The sequence below is a fragment of the Anguilla anguilla genome, chromosome 7 (assembly GCF_013347855.1).
Source record: "Anguilla anguilla isolate fAngAng1 chromosome 7, fAngAng1.pri, whole genome shotgun sequence".
Lineage (NCBI taxonomy): Eukaryota > Metazoa > Chordata > Actinopteri > Anguilliformes > Anguillidae > Anguilla > Anguilla anguilla.
The window spans coordinates 43134288-43154716 of NC_049207.1; the positions used below are offsets into that span (position 1 = coordinate 43134288).

At 43.3% G+C, this 20429-nt stretch overlaps 1 protein-coding gene across 1 annotated transcript in view; it reads right to left on the minus strand.

The window, feature by feature from the left end:
- Window positions 1-7576: 7576 nt before the first annotated feature.
- The window catches only part of tapt1a (transmembrane anterior posterior transformation 1a), a 37648-nt gene continuing 24795 nt past the window's right edge, over window positions 7577-20429 (minus strand). The window contains exons 10-14 of the mRNA XM_035426462.1: window positions 19187-19246; window positions 19027-19095; window positions 17995-18071; window positions 15067-15227; window positions 7577-10911 (exon numbers count right to left, since the gene is read on the minus strand). Of these exons, the coding sequence (XP_035282353.1) occupies window positions 10667-10911; window positions 15067-15227; window positions 17995-18071; window positions 19027-19095; window positions 19187-19246 (612 nt within the window). The 3' untranslated portion in view covers window positions 7577-10666. The remainder of the gene's footprint in view (window positions 10912-15066; window positions 15228-17994; window positions 18072-19026; window positions 19096-19186; window positions 19247-20429) is intronic.

Consider the following 20429-nt stretch of genomic DNA (forward strand, 5'->3'; position numbering starts at 1 on the left):
GTTTATTTTCTAGAGTGAACTGCCCAGAATATGTGTCAATGACACTTTCTGGAGGGGGGGGGTTCCTTGTGGCTTACAACAACAAGACTCCATTATTAAACCAAATTAGTTTCAGAAAGCACCAAACATTCCTGGCTGTTTCCCTTCCATTTAGTATGAAAAAAACAGCCACTCAACACAAACAGCACAGTAACATTGCTCTTCAGAATCAATGTGGTAAAGACCCAAAGATGAGACCCAAAAAGGTAGCGTCAGTGCATCACTGTTCAAATAACTTCCATAATGGCTGGAGCGCTGTTGACACAAAAGCACAGGTGAATACAGAGGCCTTTCATCATATGTTTATACTGTAACATTTCCAAATTTTAGAATGAAATGAAAAATTAAAGTCTACCTTTTGCTTTCCAGGCCTTCTGAAAACACACATATTTATGTGTGTGAGACCATGGGCAAATTAATTATCTGTAGGCTGTACACATGAAATTATCTCTCTATCAGCCATTTGTTGCACAGACAATTGGATTTTATGGCACATGTTAAGGGCAATAGCTAAACACTATCTATACATGGTGGTCCTGTACTATGTAATGTGCAATGAAGGGCATAGTTGGAGTTTTTATGGCAGACAAATCTCCCAAATGTGTTACTGCAATTCCCCCATATGGGTTCATACTTGAAAGCACATATGAAAATTGTCTGCAGCTTATATAACAGAGAGGCTATTGCAATGAACCGACTAATTCATCTGTTGAAATATGCATAGAGCTATCAAGGTGAATAAACTCTCACAAGTGTAACATAAAACCTGCTGAAGAAAACGTCATACATTTCAAGTGAATTTTCATATTGTTAGCAAACATCCAGTTATAAAATCTGCTATTTGAAGAGGAGGCAAATTCTGTGGCAAAACATAATGGTGACAAAGCACATCCTGTTTACTTTCACCCAAACAGAATTATTTTTCTGTTCCTATATAGCAAGCAGAAGCACTCTGCATTACTCTATCAGGGAAAGTCCACATTATTTATGACAGGAATGAGTCCAACTTACACTAACACTTCAAGCTGTTTGTTGTCAGAACTGTTGTGTTTACATGATTTATTAAGCCAAAATGGTTGCTTATCAATCCCACACGTCAGAGCAAAATCAATAACATCTAGCCTAATAAACCATTGATGCGTTATGAAGCTAAAGACAGCCTAATGCATTCCACACAGTGGCAGCATTTCTAATACCCGAGGGCGAGAGAGCCTACTGGCTTTAGCTCTTTTCCAGCGCTTAAATTTATTGGAGCCATTACCCAAATGGAATAACCCCTCAACTGACTTCACCTGCTCCAGGTGGAACTCAGCAGCTAATTGAAAGGCAGCTAGAGACCTGCAGGCTCTCTGGGAGTTGAATGTCCCATGGCTGCTTCAGAACAAGGGATTGCGCACCACCTGTTGCAGCTCAATATTGCACACAATTGCCCGTGTGTTGCTAGCATTGCTCTGTTAAGTATAAAAATAGCTGAATATCACAATCTCCTTTTCGATTACAAAACACAGTGAAACTCTTTTAACACATGATAATAACATTTGTTTCAGATATACTGTAGGTAAATATGACTACCGACAGGCTTGCACTGTGTGTAAAACTACTTTCAGTTACAACTAAGCAGAACATAGCATTCATAACTCATTTCATTAACAAAGCATTAATCATATTTTTGATTGAAACAAATTGTGATAATTAATCAAGAAACATATCTGTATTCATTTGTTAAAGAAAGTTCATAGTTTGAGTTCTTGAATTAATTGTACAATCGTTTGAGCTTAAGCTATTTGGGCTCAAGTTCCAGTAACTCAAATAGCTGTTTTTTTTTTTCTCCAACTAATTCTTAGCTCTGAGATATACTGTAAATAAGCTTTCACTAACACAAATAACATAAATTAAATTTTTTATATTTCATATTGTTTATTTATGACCAAGATAGGTCCTTTTTGACAATAATTAGGGTTGTGTGAGACAAAAGCATTGTGTAACATACAGTGTTCATTTTAGGACACTGCAGCAATATTAAAAAACAAAGCCAAGCTTACAATTAACTGTCAGGGTATAGTTGAATCCACTTCAATTGCTTTTATCTAGAGCTGCAATTTTGTCTCGGTATCTTATAACTACTGTTTGCCAGAGCGTCTTCCATAGAGACCACATTTTTTTTTGGATGGTGGGAGGATTTACTTTTCCCCGTGATTTATGCCATTGGCTGGGCATTTTATTTGTGTATGCTCTTTGCCCCACAGAAATGTAATAGCTGGCTGTATCAAAAGCTCTGCAAATACCATGGCAACAGCAAAGCATTCCATCAAGTGAGGACACTGACATAACCAGGGAAACTGCTGAACCTGCGGCTGTGCCCTCATTCTGTAACAAGGACACCATCCTTCAACAATGACCATTAATGTGCAGACTGTAATACAGTATCTATGTATAACAATACAACTCTGCATACAGTATGTTCCTTTTTACTCCGTAAACTTGAATAAACTTGCCACTGTCCTATAACCATCGATGATGCAAGGATGGCTGAGTACAGTATAAATTCCTGAAAATTCTGTATATGTTGATGCTATGAGACATGACATAGGAAAGAGATGGGAGAAAATAAGAGCTATGGAAGTGCAGTGTTGGAATGGAGAACAGATTTGTGAAGCATCTATTGTAAATAGTTCCGTGGATATTGCTTTACTCATGTCAATGCCTGCTAGCGTCACTAAATATGAAAAGAGTACCTTGCAGAACAATACACTCTAGCAGCTTGAATGTTTAAATAATAATGATACAGTATAGTTTTACTCAACCAGATTCTACTTTTCTTTCTTTGTCAGTTCTTTACAGATTACCTTTTATTCTCTTGCCATTTCTTTGTACGGTTTGTCTTTTTAATAGTGGGCATGACAATGGAAGAGCCGTCCAGGGAGTACGGTCGTGCCAAGTTTCACGGTGCACAACTGAAAGGTCAAGAGTTTGGCAGACATTCGTAATTACAGCTGGGACCCATGGATCTCTGGGTAACTCCTCAATTCTGAAATGGAGAATTAAAGCGCTATTTTATCTGACGCTAAAGGGATTTGCAGTCATATTGCTGATCTAAGTGTTTACAGGCTGTGGTATTCTTAGGTCCCAATGTGGCAGTAGAATATATGCTTTCCCCGTCTGCGAGGAATAAAGTAATTGGAAGAGGAAATGAATGTGTTGGCCTTTTTGCAAGTCACGGACTGCAATAAAACTTTTGCTAATGAGGAATTTTACTGAAGAAGAGTTAAAGTTTGATTGAGGAATACGAAGTAGGAGGTGTTATTGTCTCTTGAATCTCATGAATGAACATTTTTACCAGAATATTTCGTGAAGTGTAACATTAGGTGCAGGTGTTTAGTCTTAGGATTTGTACATGCTACTGAACTGCGAAATAATGTAGGCTTGTTCAGTGTCTTTCCAGAACCAACTTTTCAGATTACACCTCGTGTTATTTCTGTTTAAAAAACCAACAACCCTTCTCTTCTATATTTTTAGGTCTTGTGGCATGCACCTCAAAGGTAACAATAATTTGATTGAAAAGTCAGTGAAAAGTTGATGATCACTGTCTAGGCGTTCAAGTGAAAACCTGGTTACATTTGGTTGAAAAGTGAAAGTTTTCTTGTTGACTAGAATGTAGCCACAATAGAACCTAGATTTACACCCCTCGAGATGCCTAGATTCCAGGTTTTGTTCACTGGGTGTCCTCTACTAACACCTTCAGATGATCCTAAACACCAGCATAGCTCTTGAGTGTTCAGGTTCTGCCCCAACATTTACCCAATACCTACAAATGTGCTTCTTGCTCCCACTCCCACTGAATGCAAAGAAGCGTGCTCTTATTTCATGAGAATGCATTCAGCTGGCATTTCACCACATGGCTGCACTGTATACAGAATATGTTTGGAATTCAACCCTGAATGTAAAGACAACAAGTTGTTTTTAAATTATGCGGGCATGCAAAGAAAACGCCACTGATGCAAAATGTTATGTACTTGAGGTTCAGTGGCCGCAAAGACAAAATCAACATTTTGGAGACACTGTTTGGACAAGATCTTTATCTTGCAGCCATGCTAGTGCACCACCAGTAGCGGGCCCACAAACAGGCCATCAACAGATTGGACTGCACCATTACTGCATGCTGACTTCACAGCGTATAACTATCACTGAGAGTAATTACTCTTCCTCTTAGCAATGTGCAAAGGGAATAGTAAAACAAATATGTATTGTTTTCTGTGGGTATCCTCCGGGTACTCCTGTTTCCTCCCACAGTCCAAAGACAAGCAGGTAGGGTAATTGGAGACTAAATTGCCCGTAGGTATGAGTATGTGAGCAAATTGCGGGTGTGCCCGGCGAGAGATTGGCGGCCAGGGTGTAACCTTTCGCCCAATGCATGCTGGGATAGGCTCCAGTACCCCCCGCCCAGGATAAGCAGGTATAGATAATGAACGGATGGATGGAGTATTGTTTTCTAGCGCCAGAACAGGGATACAGATTTCAATTGCCGTTCCAATTTCACCATTGGCTTTGAACTACAAGAAGAACAAAGGACAACATACAGTATTATCGTACACACATTTAAAATTCTCTTTTAATGAATGTATATCCTATAACCTTACTTGCGTGTTTCTTTTCATAACTTCCCATAACCTGAAATGACCAAGTCCCAGTATGAAGAAATTGAAGTGAAACCCACACCAGAACATACCACAAACCGCTAAGCAACTCATCCTGCAGGCGTGTTGAACAAAGGATTCATTGTACTCGCCCGTCTCAACCTTTTGTTTATGCTGTGGTCAAGCGAGGGCACTTGTGTCACAGCTTAAGTACACTGGCCACAATGCGATTGTACTTCCCACTAATCCTCTGCGGAACACATTACTAAGAGGGAACAGAACTACCACGACCGCGAATGAGGATTCCAGGCCTGCCGGCCTGCAGCTGCATCCCTTACTTCAATACCGTGAGCGTCTCCAGCTCCCTACCGGACTCAGGAAAAGACGGGAATATCAACTTGAGCAACACCCTCATTGCTTTTGCCCAGCGTGTGGTTAGAGCTCTTAAGAACCCTGCAGAGCACAGGTCCTTTGTTGCATTTTTTATAATACAGTTGAAAAGTCTGCATATCTTCCCCAAAATAAACTGTACCAGTTTCCCTGCACTATCCATCTACGAAATAACGGTAGAAATTATTTTAAAGCAGTTGGCAACTGGATTGGAAAAACACTATGACCTCTGAAGGGGAGGGAGATATACAGTAGATCTCCTCCAATAATTTTCAGCTCTCCCCCGGAGTATTTGTGTGGCCCGTAGGCAGTAAAATAATAAATAATGCAGCACAGGAGTGGAGCTGTGTGCTTCATCTGCGGTGCTGCTGCTGGAAAGGCGTGGGTGGCAAGGCAGCAACTTCATTTGAAGTTGGAGTTTTTAAAAAAAGGGATAAAACCATGTTCATAGTTTCTCCCTTCATAAAAAGCATACTGTGAACGTGAACATTGAGGATGCATTAGAATATGTATGGATACCCTCCAGAGTCCACTGTCAAATCTGAAGAAATTGATGACATTCTCAGCCCGTGTGAACTGATATTTTAAAACTGTAATATGGATGCATCTATTGATTAATTGTCCATCCAGATTTTGGATGTCAAGCTCAGCCATATTATAAAGCACTAACCATAAGCACTTTTTAATAACAATAAATATTATGAAGCCCAAAAATGAAACATTTAATCAATGTGTGTTGAAGAGTGGCTCCCAACCTTGGTCCTGGGGGACTACTGTGTATGCTGGTTTTTGTTTCAACCACAATTGCAATCCCAGTCTTAATGAGTGGTTATTGTTTCTTAATTATATGCTTTTCGTGTTTAGAGGGATCATTTACCCTCTTAAACCAGATTATGTCAGAAATATTTATGCGTTCCACGAAGAATAAAAGTCCCATGCTCACATTGTGCTTATTGCAAGCGATTACAAATAAAAGACACATTTTAAATGATCAAAATTGGCGACTGAATAGGCTCAAACAAAAGCCAGTCTACACCGTGGTCCCCCAGGAGCAAGGTAGCAAACCACTGGAGAGGAAAATAAAGCTAAAAGACCATTTTCAATCTGTGGGACTGTAGCGCATGCGATCGGCGTTCTCGCTTCTTTGCACACGGCCCTAATTCCCGCGTCGTCCTTCGGGACAAGGGCCGTTACTATGCGGCTTCGCCATGGCAGGCTCACGGCGAAGAGAGCAGTCGAGGCTCCCCGCAGACCCGGGGAGCAGCTGTAAACGACGCGCGTCGGTACTCCCGCGAACACTCGGCACGCAGGTGTGTTTTTCCTCCACAGGCTGTCCGTGGTGACGGCTCTTTCATCCACTTCCTGCTTCGTAAGTTCCCGGCGAACATTTTTGTGGTGAAAAGTCGATGAAAAGCCAGTGAAACGCCGTCTCCGCGTTCAGGTGAAAACCTGGCTACGGCCGGTCGAAGTTTTCTAGCCGACTAGGATGTAGCCCAGCTATATCTGGGTAAAACCTGAAATGTATTGGGGTTAACCAAGTCCTTTTATGTCAAAGCATCCCTTGACCTTAAAAACATTAATAATAATAATTAATCAAATATAAATATATAATGAATCAAATCTGAACAGCATAGAAAAACATTAAAATCCTCCAAATGATGGATGTTAGACATTTTGTGTAGAACTTAATAAAGTTGTGATTCCACCTATTCCACCCCTCCAGATGTCTAGACTCTTTTGCTGACTGGGCTGCTTTAGGACGATGCTTCAGAATTTTTCCGCTGGCCCAGCAAACGCATGGCTATTTGTTTTAAAAAGGGCTCTGTGAGGGCCTCCTTGGTGGCCAGGTCTGCATGCATGCTCCACATGCAGACTGAGCCCTCCAGATATGAGAAACAACACGAAAAACAACTATGTAACTGTCCGGGATCAAACCTAATAACCAAAGCCCTTGTGGAGCCAGGAATTAGCACACATCATGGTCCCAGGACACAGGACTGAAACACTGGTGCAACCAGGGGACCAGGAATTGGCATTCTTCGTGAAGCTTGCAAACTCCAGTGGTTACCGGAGGTATTACAGTTTAGTAAGCCTCCGGTGCTACAAACTAAATTTCCCCTCTGAAGCCCATTCCAAACTATAGATTTACACTGGTCAAATTTTTTTGATTTTGGACAGTATTTGAACTTCTAAAATTTCTTCATACTAATTACTAAACATACATACTAAGAACTAATTACTCTCCAGGGACCAATTTTTTTCTGAGTCCCACAAAAGAAGAAGACGATTTATTTTATTCCCGTTCATCCCTTCAGGTCTAGCTACCCAGTGTGCATGTGCATGTGCACCTGGTGCCGAAAGCCCCATAGTCAAACATGGCAGCCTCCATGAACGGGCTTCATGCACCAATGACCAGCTCCCATTGGAATCCATGGAACTGGTAAGTGGAAGCTGTCTCCAGTTCTTATACCGTATGTCTCAGTGGGTGTAACTTATGACATCATACACCAGACTAACAAAAAATATTTATTCATCAGCCTCTGTGATATGCACTGCTTACAAAGCTGGTTTAACATATGCATAAATTATTGAGTCCACTGTAAAGGCTACCATAAAAAATAAAAAGAAAACATTGTAGGATGGTTGAGAATGATGAGGAATCTCTGCAAGCACTTGTACAGCATAATAAAGCATTACAATGCTAAATTTCCAATGGTTTCCATGCTTTACATTTCTTAAACAGATATGTAATTATTGTTCCTAAAATGTGGAATAAAGACAAATACTTCTACAGGTGAATTTTGACCTGTGCTGGTACATAATTTACAGCATCCACTTGTGCATTCAACCATTCATAAGTCAGTCTACTTCAGGAACAAAAATCCATTCACTGTGATATGCTCACAACTTTGCATTCTGTAGCGTTTGAGAAGGGTCCTTTTGTATTAATCTTACCTGACAATGTTCACAGCAGCAATAGTAAAAATAATTCTTTAATTTTTATGTTTACTTTATACCTACTAGTAGGCTTCATGTTTCTAAACATAATTATGGTCAAGCTCATATTTATTTAGAAAAATACCAATTCTTGAATTATAAATCCACATTTTCTTCCTATATCAGAATTGCCATTTCCCAGGTAGGTTTATAGATGGACATTTCCACATTCCATATTTTAAAATGCTGATGGCACCCTCAGTGACCAGATATAGCAAGGCCTCTTGTGTTCATAAAACCAGGCAGTAAAGAGAGGCATTTATCTATAGTAAACAACAATCAAAAAGTCCAACCTCTAAACAGACTGAAACACATTATTCATAATATCTGAATCATCTTACACTCTTTGAACACAAAAAGATAAAGCCTGAGTTTAAAACTGTTGCATTCAAAAATGTGCTAAAATCTCCACACTGACTAGTGGATCATTCAGAGCTCGGTGAGCTGAGTGTTGTTTGCAGCATTAGAGAGCTGGAGATGGTGTAGATTAAGGCAGTGAGGTACATCAGTGCGATAACATCAAGGCTAAACAAGGACACGCCAGAAATGGACATTGTCATTCTTTGTTTCGTGGCTGGTTGCTAAGCAATGTCCATATAAGAATCATTACAGAATGTTTCCTATACATACGTTACTTCCGAACTGGTTTCACTAGATGGAGAACATAAACGACCGTATAGTAACACCACACATATAAACACCACTGTTACCGTGTGGGGGTAGCCAACCCTACACCCGGGGTGCTACAGTCCTGCAAGTTTAAAAAAAAAAAAAAATGCAAGATATATTTTCCACAGCAGGACTGAAGCCAAGCTGGTGTGCAAAGTTATAGTTCTAGTTGCTTTTGATGATCTTTAGTCCCCAATGCTGATCTAGGCTCAGCCTTCTTTATTACAGGTGCTAGGTCTGTTTGCTCAAATGGAAGAAACAGAAGGAAGGAATATTAGGGTCTCCAGGACCATGGTGTACAGTTGGAGCTTTTGCAGAAGCACCCTAAAGCAGAAGCATTGTAAAAACGAAGCACCATAAACTAGTACTCGGGCACCGTGAAGCAGAAGCACGGTAAATGTGAAGCACTATGAACTAGTACTGAAGCAGAAGCACTGTAAATCTTAAGCACCATAAACTAATACTGAAGCATCATAAAACAGAAGCTCCGCAAATCTGAAGCACCATAAACTAGAACTGAAGCTCCGTGAAGCAAAGCCATGGTGCCATAAAGTTGAGAAACTGTGAAGCCGATGAACATTAGAAGTGAAAAGCTGTTCAGTAGCAATTTCATGAGAGCCGGTACTGAATTTTATTGTATAAAAAATATTTAATACAAATTTATTACAAATCTGAGGAATTTTATGCTGCAACATCGGACGGAGTCTTTTACACATTGAGTCTAAAGAAAACAGGAAGCTAAAGGAATCTGTGAATACCAGTGCGACTCAACTCCAGGTTCTGCAGCCCAACCGAGCACTACACCCCCTGATTTCACCAATTACTTTACCTCCGTGGTTCAGGAGTGAAATCTGGTGGTGTAGCGCATGGTTGGAGCAAATACCTGCAGGCACTGCGGCCTGCAGGGCCTGGAGCTGAGCAGCCCCTGGTCCGTGCTATAAGAAAGGGTCAAACGCCTGTTACAGTGATGACAGCGGTAAGGTAGAATTTACAGCGACGGCTGCAAGCCTTCCATAGCTGCACAGACTGGAACTCAAAGTACGCCACAGCCCATATTCTATCACTGCTACCCACGGCGTGGAGTCATTCTTCAGAAACACGCTTGCCCAAGGCAAGATTTTATTAATATATTACTACACTTCAAATATATAACTTAAAATTTTAATTTAAATATTAGTCTCATCTGTAGAAGTCAAAACACAAAGATTGTTTAAATCGCCAGCACAGAACTAAGGCATCCGGTACCAGTGGAAGTTGTATTCAGACTTTGTCCAAATGTAACATGACAGTAAAGCCTGATTACCCAGCTGTGAAGGAGTCCCACACTTTGACTGTGAAGAAGCACCACCGGATAACTTATTACAATTGAGACCAATTTGGCGGTCAGTACTATTGCTGGAATTATTGAGTGAACTCTTAGCAGGTGAACACACTGTCAATTAAATTGGATTTAGTGGTAGTAGGCTGATGGGGAAAGGTTATTAAATAAAATGCATATCCTGTTGGTATCTTGTTATATTTATACAACTGACGGTTTTTTTTATTTATTTAAAGCAAAACAAAAAACCGCTCTAGGCACATATTTGGACCAAAGGCCGCTTTTTTTCGTCAGAAACCCTGTTGAGTCCGGGCTCTTGAGCCCACGCCGTCTGACGGCTCGCTCCTTCCTGTTCGAGGAGTCCTGCGGCGTACCCTGGTTACCGCGACTCTTCCCGCCATCGCTCGCAGGAGGCCCGGCCGAACGGGTCCGCCCAGTGGAAAAGCTACCGGTCACGCTTCCAGTGAACAATAAATTACCCGGGTCTCAATAAATATCCCAGCGCCGCCGTCTTTGGCCGACGGGCCCCTGGCGGCCCGTCCTCGGCGTGCCACGACCAAACCCAGAACCGTCCCGAAAAACGGGGGGGTGGGGGGGGCGGGCGGTGACGCCGCGAACGTCAGTCGATGCGGTTCCCGCATATGGTGAAGCGGTCTATCTCCAGCAGGTCCTTTTTCGGGGGCCTGTGCTTGAGCTCCGCGCCCTCCTGCGTCCCGGGCTCCTCCTCCGTCTCGCCGGGGGTCGTCCGGAGCTCGTCGGGGTCGCCGACTGGGTGCTGGGGGGCGGGGTCCTCAGCGCTGCCGGCCGGTTGGCTGGTGCCGGAGGGGGTGGGGCTCTCATCTTTAGCAGGGGAGGCTGGGATAGCTGGGAGAAAGGAGGAGGGAGGTTAGCCCACAGGCCTTCGGACTGCAGGTGGAATGGCACAGTGTTTCACTAGCGCTGAGATCCGTGAGGACCTTTTACACAATCTCTCGCGCAAGAATAAAAAACAAATTCTGACGATTTTTAAATTATATACACCAACTTAATTCAGTGGAATAAATTCCTGCTAAAGTAATATGTTTAACACTGCAAAGCAAGTAAGTATTTTAGTCATGTAATATGTATAACACCGCAAAACTCTTGTAATGAGTAATGTAAAATCTTAGAAATCTTAGAAAATGCTTAGCTTGTTTCAAGTTAACTTTTTGTTTTTCAAGTGAAACTGATTTACCCCACTGGAAAATCTTGAAATGAGAAACTGTCTCACTTCGCAGGAAATCTGTTTGTCTCATATAGTAAAAAAAGTAACAGAAATAAATTTTGAGTCTAAATATGGGACTAAAATACTGTTTAAGTCTGACTCATTTTTGGTTTTTGCATTGAACTTGTTGGTTGACTGCACCCCCAGCCTTATGGAAAATATGCCAGCACCAGATAGACTGTGGTGCCATGCCAACACAGCCAAAATACAGCTAAACAAAAAAATCTGCGATACATAACACTGCATGTATAATATTCAAACCCTTCATCCTTAAAATCTCTAACGCTTACATACAGCGCAGCAGTGAATGCAATTATTGTTGCATTTTATCAGTTTTACAGTAGCTTCAGACAGATAATATCTAACGGAAAATGTATAAAAGACAATAAAAGATAAACGTGGCCGTTCGTCCTACACCAGCGCACTGGCCCAGAAGAGCGTCCTTGTAAATTCACACACCGAATGAACGACTATGAAACGGATGACTTGTTTCTAAACAAGTCAATTAAACCTCATTGCCTGCTGGTGAGAAAACTGAAGGTTCTGATACCACACTGATGTCCCCAGGAAGACGGTCACGGTCAGGCACCTGGCGGTCACAGTGACTTAAACGCATCGTTATTTTGCCCGAAAGCTTGTATTCCTGAGGGTACCCGCGTGGTCAAACACTGTCCAGTTGGCCTAGTTATGTTAAGATGCTTCGCGTGCAACAGTTTCACCGTGGGATTATGTTCATGAGTGGTACGAATGGAGTATTTCATAAAAATAATAATTTGCGACAATAATAGAGGGGAAAAAAACCTCAGGCAGCATATCCGCAGCATGCAAATTCCTCCGCCATTTTGTTGCGAGGCACAACTGGAAAATAACCGACAGGAAACAAATGGCAGCAAACGCAGTTTCAGTTCCATCTGCACAGTGCGTGAAAAACGTTACAAGCACTTCGGGCGTGTATCGAAGCTGTTCTTGTGAAAGAAACTTGGTTGCACACTTCCTGTTGTTCTAGTCCACTTTCGTGCCCTCCTGGAAAACAACAACGGCGACTCCTTCGGAGGGGATGAAGCGTTCTTGGCCCGTGCGCGAGAGGGGGTTGGGACAGCAGGCCACGAGCCGAAATGGCGGCATCTGGAGAGCCGGAAGACTTGGTGTCACATTGGAAGGAGTGAGAAAGAGAGCTATAGCGAGCAGACAGATCCAGGGAAAGACGGCTAAAGCCGGGTGACCAGATGCGCAGCGCCGGCAGAGCTGCAGGGGGCGTGTGGGGCCGTCGCGCGGATAAACGCTAAAGGTTCGCGCGGCGGCATCGTCCCGCCGCGTCCTCCGGCTCCCGCTCCGACGGCGGCGCTCGGTGTTCAACGCCTTCGGAATCGCCGCCGCTCCGTGCGCTCGTTTCGGTTTTAATGGACCGACCCGGCCGCCCGACCCCCAGTCCAGTGAGTGACAGGAATTTTAATTGAGCTGATGGACGTCTGAGACATGGGCCAGCGGCTTAGTTAATCAGGTGGAGAGCTGATCTAAAGCATACCGCTCCAAGATAGCTCTTAATAATTCAAATAATACATTATTATTATTAACAACAACAGCAAATTCTATCATAATAATAATAATAATAATAGCAGCAGCTACCCGAAGCAATTCCCAGGGTCCAGGCAGAAATCCAATACAGTGGACAATATGAGTCACTGAGCAGATTTGTTTATAAGAGGAGTGGGATCTTTTGAGACTGGTTTTAAGCCATTAGGACAGTACTTTAGGGACAGAGTCTTAATATGTATGCCAATATATATCCCAAATTCCACTACTTTAGCATTTTTGTGATAAGCCACACCCGCTAAAAGTTCACTGGTTCTTCATTCGGCCATCTTTTGACAAAACCACAAGAACAGTAATACCTGGTTAGAGGTAGGTCTGTAGATGTACCATACCTGTTTTGTGGAATTGGAAAAGTTTTGTAGAAGAAGAATTTTAAGAGCAGTTCTTGGAATAATAATAATAATAATAATAATAATGTTCATACAGTTAAACTTTACTTAACTGGGGTCTTTGCAGGAGAGGGAATGATAAATAACAATTCTAAAAGAAAGATAAATTCTGGAGCCCATGGATTTTTCCTGACAGATACCAAACAGGGAGAGAGAACCAAAAGGGAGCTCATGAAGCCGATTTTGTCCTCAATTAAGAACCTAAACAGACAGTTTTTCAATTAGTATCCTATCAAATTAATTAGTAATTTACAAGCTGAGGCATTACCTAAAAGCCCCCAGAGAAATGATCGGCTCCATCAATTCAGATAGCAATCTGACCCATTTATTCTGAAATTACAGGGTGCGATAATGAAATTAATGCGATCATTCAGGCTCCAATGATGTATCCCATTGATTTTTGAAATGACGCTCACTTTCTCTCCCGTATTTTGAATAAAATTCTGGCTGGCGCTTAATGAAAGACTGTTGTACTGATGGTGGTGCCTTCATTTTTAATTTGGCTAAATTGGCCCATTGCCCTGAAAAGCACTTTGGTTTCCCATTGACGAGAGGGCAGCCTTATCGGAATTGACGGCAGATATTGTCCTGCAGTTTCGCCAGAATTTGAACTGGAGGGTGGGAGAGCAGCTCGTCTCTGGTCACCGTGGAGTGAGTCTGCTGTGCGGACAGCGTGCCTAACAGGCCTGGGGTGCGCGGTGGGGTACACCCCGCTGTCCTGCTCCCCGAGAGACTGCCGAATCTTCCCCCCCGATGAGCGTTTTGCGGGCCACCCTTGCCCCTGCCCAGTCACTGATCCTGATAAGCAGCAGATAATGAGCTCCTCATTGGGCCCACACCAGAAGGCTCTTCCCACCTCACTAAGCTCCGCCTTGTCTTTGCCTCGGGTGTTCGGCTCGGAATGGCCGCGTCTCGCGCGCGTACCGTGGCACGGAAACGCCGTTCGTTTCCGACAGGCCTCGAGGACGTGCCCCCAAACGCGCCGCTCTTCAAATATGTTTCCATGACAGCGCTGCATTACACAAAGGTTTCTAGGGGATTCCTGACCACTGTCCAATGCTTACATAAAGTAGACTCCCCTCTCCACTGAAATACATAGTTTCCAAATGATGTCAGCAAGATCTTACAGAAGTCACTTAACCTGAAATGCAAATGTGGAGAATGAGCCCTGGCTTTCAAGACACTTCTTGTGTCCAAATCTGGTGTCCAAGCAACAACATATTTGGAAAAGGTATCTGTAGACGAGTTGCTTGTCGGGGCCTAAACTGAATCCCTTAATTGCTAGTTGCAGCCATATCTGCGCTAGATTTTATAGAGATGAACAGATTGTTTGCACATTATGCCAAAAATGTTCCTGAAATGTACTTAACATAACAAGCAAGGAAAGAAATAAAATCTAATTCCATTCTATTAGCACAGCATGTGAAAAGTTTAAGAATTGCACAAATAAATCAACGATCCGCTTAGAGTTTTGCTTCATAAAGATAAAAAATGAAGCTCATTACAAACCATTAATCCTGCATACTGTGCAAGATATTTACCTTGAAAATATTATACAATAACCCTGTTCAGTCATGTCTACGATGCACTCTTTGTCTTTGCACACATTTGCCGAATCCGTGCTCCTGTGTCGGTATTCATTCTTCTAAAATGTGTTCAAGATGTTTCTAGGCATGACCACAGGACCGCAGCAAGGGAATAAATCCTGCATAGTATGCCTTTTAACATGCATCGATATACTCTTTACCCAAGGGCTCACTGAATTATTTTGGACACCGCCAAAACTGAACTTACCTGAGGGGGCAACGGGTGTGCTCTTCGCCCTGCTGCCTGCCCTGCTGGGGGGCGCGGTGGGGGGTCTCTCAAACAGCTTCTCCTCCATGCCAGCCTCCTTCACGTACAGACAGGACGTCCCCAGCAGAATGATGCTGTTCAGCACTTTCAGGGTTATCATCCTGCGGACACGGAGAATAGCTTGAGAAGACGTTTGCATGTTCAGGAGAATCAGTCTGAGGGGTTATGGCGAACTCGGGCATGCAATACTTTGAGTGTCGTACTTTCTTTCCCCAGATAAAGTGCACGATAAATGTCTCCATTTTTGTGCTGTACGCTTGGAAAATTACGTCTGTCTCTGCGTTTGGGAAATTTTCAAGTGCTTCCCTCCGTGATTACATAAACACTTCTCATACCCTTTGTCTGAAATGCAAAACAAGAACAACAGCGGAAGTTAAAAACTCTAATCAAACTGCTGATTTTAATTATCAACGGTGGATGCGTAACATTCATTCTGTTCATCATAATAAAAGGGATAAGTAGAACATGAAAAGGATGTATGTATGGAGTACTAGCCAAAATCTTTCTGAAAAGGACGTGCTTCCCTGTTCTCTATCATTGAGTCACTACACCAGAACAGGGAAAAAAGTTTGATTGGACAACATTGCTACTACTGCAGAGATAAAAATCCCTGAATACAAAGTCCATTCAACTGTGGCCTCCACTTTAATTACAACCGAGTAAATCCAAACCCAAAAATCACCATTCCAAGAGTGAATATTCATGGAGTTTCAATTCTGACTGCAATATTTAATGCAATGCATGCCATACCATTACTGTCACCATCTCTCATTCAGTGTATGGCTAACTGTAGTGGAGTATTCCAGAACACAGGTACCGTACATTGAGAGAATGCAACCTGGGCTCCCTGTAGACTGTGTCTACGGCACAGTGAACCGGCAGCGGTGTCTCTGAATGGCCGTTTCGCTCAGCAGCGCCTGCGCTTGGGACAGCACAGTAATTCTAAATGGCTGACTCATACGCAGTAACTCACTGCTAGCGTACCAGAGCGTCGGTATCATTACCAGCGAGAGTACGCTACGAGGAGCGGCGTCCTACCCACAGACCACAAAATCCCACGCCCCCCTCCTCGCCGTAGACCGCTGACATCCATTGGCTTCAAATTGCGAAGAGGGAAAAATTCAAATCTAGCACTTACTCAATTAGCCAGTCAACTGAGTGGTATTTAGCTCTGTGAAAGCCTGTCTCCCCAGGCCGGTAATTATCTTAATCAGTTTACGTAGAGAGAGCATTCCGAGCTCCGAACAGCATCGGTAACAGTTATCTGGAGATGCCACCATTTAATGGCATCCGCTCCTATGGGCATCTATGTACCTCAGATGTATCCTATTTAAGCCATAAACATGTGCACCAATGGGGTGTCAGATTCTCTGTGTCTGATCCTGTCTCTGTCATGCCACACTCTTATCTCACGTCCGCTGTGACACTGCAGCCACTCAGAACAGTTGCTAGGGAACTGGGGTTAAAGGTTCTAGACTGAAGGGGGCTCCACAAGTGGTACCCTTGACCTGGGTACTCAAGCAGAATCATTTCAGAGAAATCCAGCACTGCGAATGGATCATATTCAATACTGGAGAATGTAGATAAATAAATAATAATGGTAAAAAAAAATAATGGTAAATCACATTTTTTGTTTCTAGAACAAGGTCTTGTGACACAGATTAACATAAAATGGCCTCCTTTGTGATGCAATGCTGCATGATGTGTTTTCAGGACCGCGGGTATTATCCTTGTACTGCTTGTTGGATTTATGGATATTTCATGGATATGTCCCCAGTAGAAAATATTAATTAAGCTCCTGCAAACATGACTTCTGCATGTTTCTGTAACTACTTACCAAACCGCGCGGGTTCAAGGATTTCAAGGACAATCTCGTCTTAGACAAACCTCAACGGCCTTAGCAACAAGGAGCTGAGAGCTGTGGCATTTCCTCACTCGGTTTCGACCCTTTTGTGCGCTTGCCGGCACGCGCGATGCGTTAGGCGGGAGATCGAGACGGACAGCTGCGAGCTGCGGCCTCGTCGCTGACGTTCCCGGAGGATTCGCTCGGCTCGCTCCAGCGGCACAAACACCGGCGCCCGTTCCGCGAGCGGCTATTTTTACACGGAAAGCCAGGGAGACGCTACCGAACGCGACAAGGCCGGCTTTGGCCCCGGGAAATGTCTTCCGATTTACACCACCAGAGGGACAGTAAAAAAGACAAAAAAGGAAAGTAATAAAAAGAAACCCATAATTAAAGCACTAACCAAATACACCAAAAAACGGTAATGTGCTTTATGACCGTTTGGAAACCAACGAGCAAACATTACATTTTTTATTTCTATTTAAAACAATCATATGCAAGCGAATGTAATCTAAACCTATACTTATATGAAGCTACATTTGCTCTACTTACTTAAGAATTCTCTGCATGTAACAATTTGTATAACGTCCTCAGGGAATTAACCTTTGGTTCACTAATGCCACAGCATCTTCATAAACATTGGTATTTGCAAACATGAATCTACACATAAAATCATTGTAGATAAAGGGGAATAAAAATTGTTTATTTTCCATTTCACAATTGATTGCTTTTATGGTCTCTGATTTAATTTGAAATCATGGCATTCAGTTGTACACATATATTTTTCTGCACATCTACAACCGTGAAAACCACAACCTTAGATACTATGAACAGTGAACCACCCTTATGGAGCAATCCCAGAGTGCATTCCTCCATCATGCCTATTAACAAAAGCCTCAGTTTTTTAGCAGCAAATTACAAAACAATAGGAACCAAATGAGAGATACCAATTTACCATTCTGCATGTGTAGTTCATGGTTTTTTCCCCAGTGGAGATTTCTTTTGCATAATTTAAAAAGTCTTACCCCAGGTAGAAGAGCAGTAAGCACACATAAGAAAGGGATCCCTGGATTGTCACAGAGCTCGTCACCACCCGGATTAGCTGAGAATACAATCACAAGACTACTGTCAAACATATGAATTTCAGGAGATCATTTAAAACACTTGAGCAAGCAAAATTTTCAAATTCTTAAAACTTTCAGACCTTATTAAACTCAATGCATTCATCCACCCCGCCGTGAATCAAATCTGAGTCGATGTTTTGCTCTTTGTAACTTTCAATTACCAACGTAACGCCTGAACTTTTCTGCAGAAAGAGTGCCCTTTGCAGGACATGCCATTTGTTTAAAAAGTTCAGCCAACCTGAAACTCACAACGAGGGCAAAAATGATGGCAACATCCATCCGTCCATTATCCAACCCGCTTATTCCTGGTGAAGGTCGTTGGGGGTGCTGGAGCCTATCCCAGCATGCAATGGGTGAGAGGCGGGAACACACCCTGGACAGGTCGCCGAACCATTGCAGGGCACACGCTCGCTCACTCCACTCTCCAATTATTCTAATCTGCATGTCTTTGGACTGGGAGGAAACCGGAGTGCCCGGAGGAAACCCACGCGAACACGGGGATAAACATGCAAACCTCACGGAGAAAGGCCATTGCAATAGCGCAGCTACTGGTATGACGTGAGTCACGCCAATCATCCAATTGTTTTATGAAAAAGAAAAACGTGACTCCCTTCAGAGGAAATGAAGTGTTCTCGGCCTGCGTGATTGACATCCGAGTGAAAATCATTTGCGGCTTTGGCTGATGCACGGAACAGCGAGAGCGAACGAAAGGCATCGAAAGACGCGATGAATGCCTTCTGGATTACCGGATTGTTCTAATTTCTCAGAATAAAATCAATGCGCCGGCCTCACTGTGCTGACAAACAGAAAGCAGGCTAAATTTAATATGCTCCTCTGGAAACAGGCCCGATTCGTTGGCAAGGAGACGTTAGGGTAGGCAAAGTTAAACCGTGCGAGGGATTAAACCGATCCTCAGACGAAGGACAGACTTACGAGAACAGCCAGAGGCAGCGGAATAAAGCCCATTCTCCTGGACACCGAATCGCTGTAGTCCGTGTATGCCTGGAACGAAAGACAAGGCCATGAATTGATAAAAACGTGCCCACGCGCGGCGGAAAGAAAGGGCGACTTTGACGCCAACTCGTCAACTTACGTTCTTTTGCCGACTGCTGACGAGGTCGAAGGCCAGGCTCGCTCTGTATTCGCTGTACACCTGCAGGAATGAAAAAAAAAGAGCCAAATCAAGTCAATAGACGACATCAGTCACACCAAGGCTGGTGAGCCCACGATGATGTTAGGTAGTTGTCAACGACGTTGTCATTACGACGGATACAGGTTGCCACCGTACTGAAAAGAGAGGGAGTGTGGACCACAATGTCCTGTCTAAATTCTGAATCATCACTTTCAATTGGTTGGATAGAGCTCCCCGGGTTTGCCTTTTTAAATGAATGTTCATCTCTCCTTTGCGATGCACGTCACACCCCGTCATGAACGATATATTACAGGCGTCGGATCGAGCGATTCTATAACACAGTGATTAACATGGAGACAAGTGCTGAAGGTCTTTCATGGCTTTTTTTCCCTAAATTAAGCACAACAGGTCCCCACAAACACTTCAGGGCGGCAATTTATTCAGCGCGATGACAGACGTTGTAAATGTCACTCCGCGTGGAGAAAGCTATTTTGCGGAGGCTTTAAAACCGAGACGTGACCAGACTGGGGAGAGCCGGCTGACACCGCGTCGTTACGGTGGCCCCCCCTCTTTTCAGACCGACAGCTCCGCTTAAAAAAAGCGACGGGCCGTTTTGGCAAGCGTACGGACGGGTGCGGGGAGGGTGCTTAAATTGAAACGCTGTTCTATTGGGGACCCCCCCGCTATCGTCCCGAATCTCTCCGCCATAATAGTCACGTGCGGTGCGGGTCACGGGACGCGACGACCTTTCGTTGGGTGTCAGCGCCGCAGACGGTTGGGAGAGAGTTGTCTTTCGGGCTCGTTGGGTCACGCGAGCCATAACGACAGCTGCATGGCTCATTTGGCCTTAGGGACTGCATTATTACTTAAAGAGCCGGAGCTGCACATTAGGCCCAGCAGCTCTGTTCATATTGCTACCGTATATGCACTTTAATGGGTGCCTGGGGCTAAGGTTATGAAGCTCACAAGGGCGATGTGAGCATGTCACAGTTGGTGATGTCGCCCCTCTAATTCAGGAAAAGACAAAAATATCATTGGTTCCTTGTATATGTTTTCATATTCTATCTTTATTGCTGTCATTTAAACTGCGTAAGGGTCAGGGGCCTGACGTGTAAATTCCATGCCCAAAAGCAAAATGCAAGCACATACACAAATTATGTTATGAAACTGTACTCCTTCTCCTTGATTAACCACAAAATTGTTT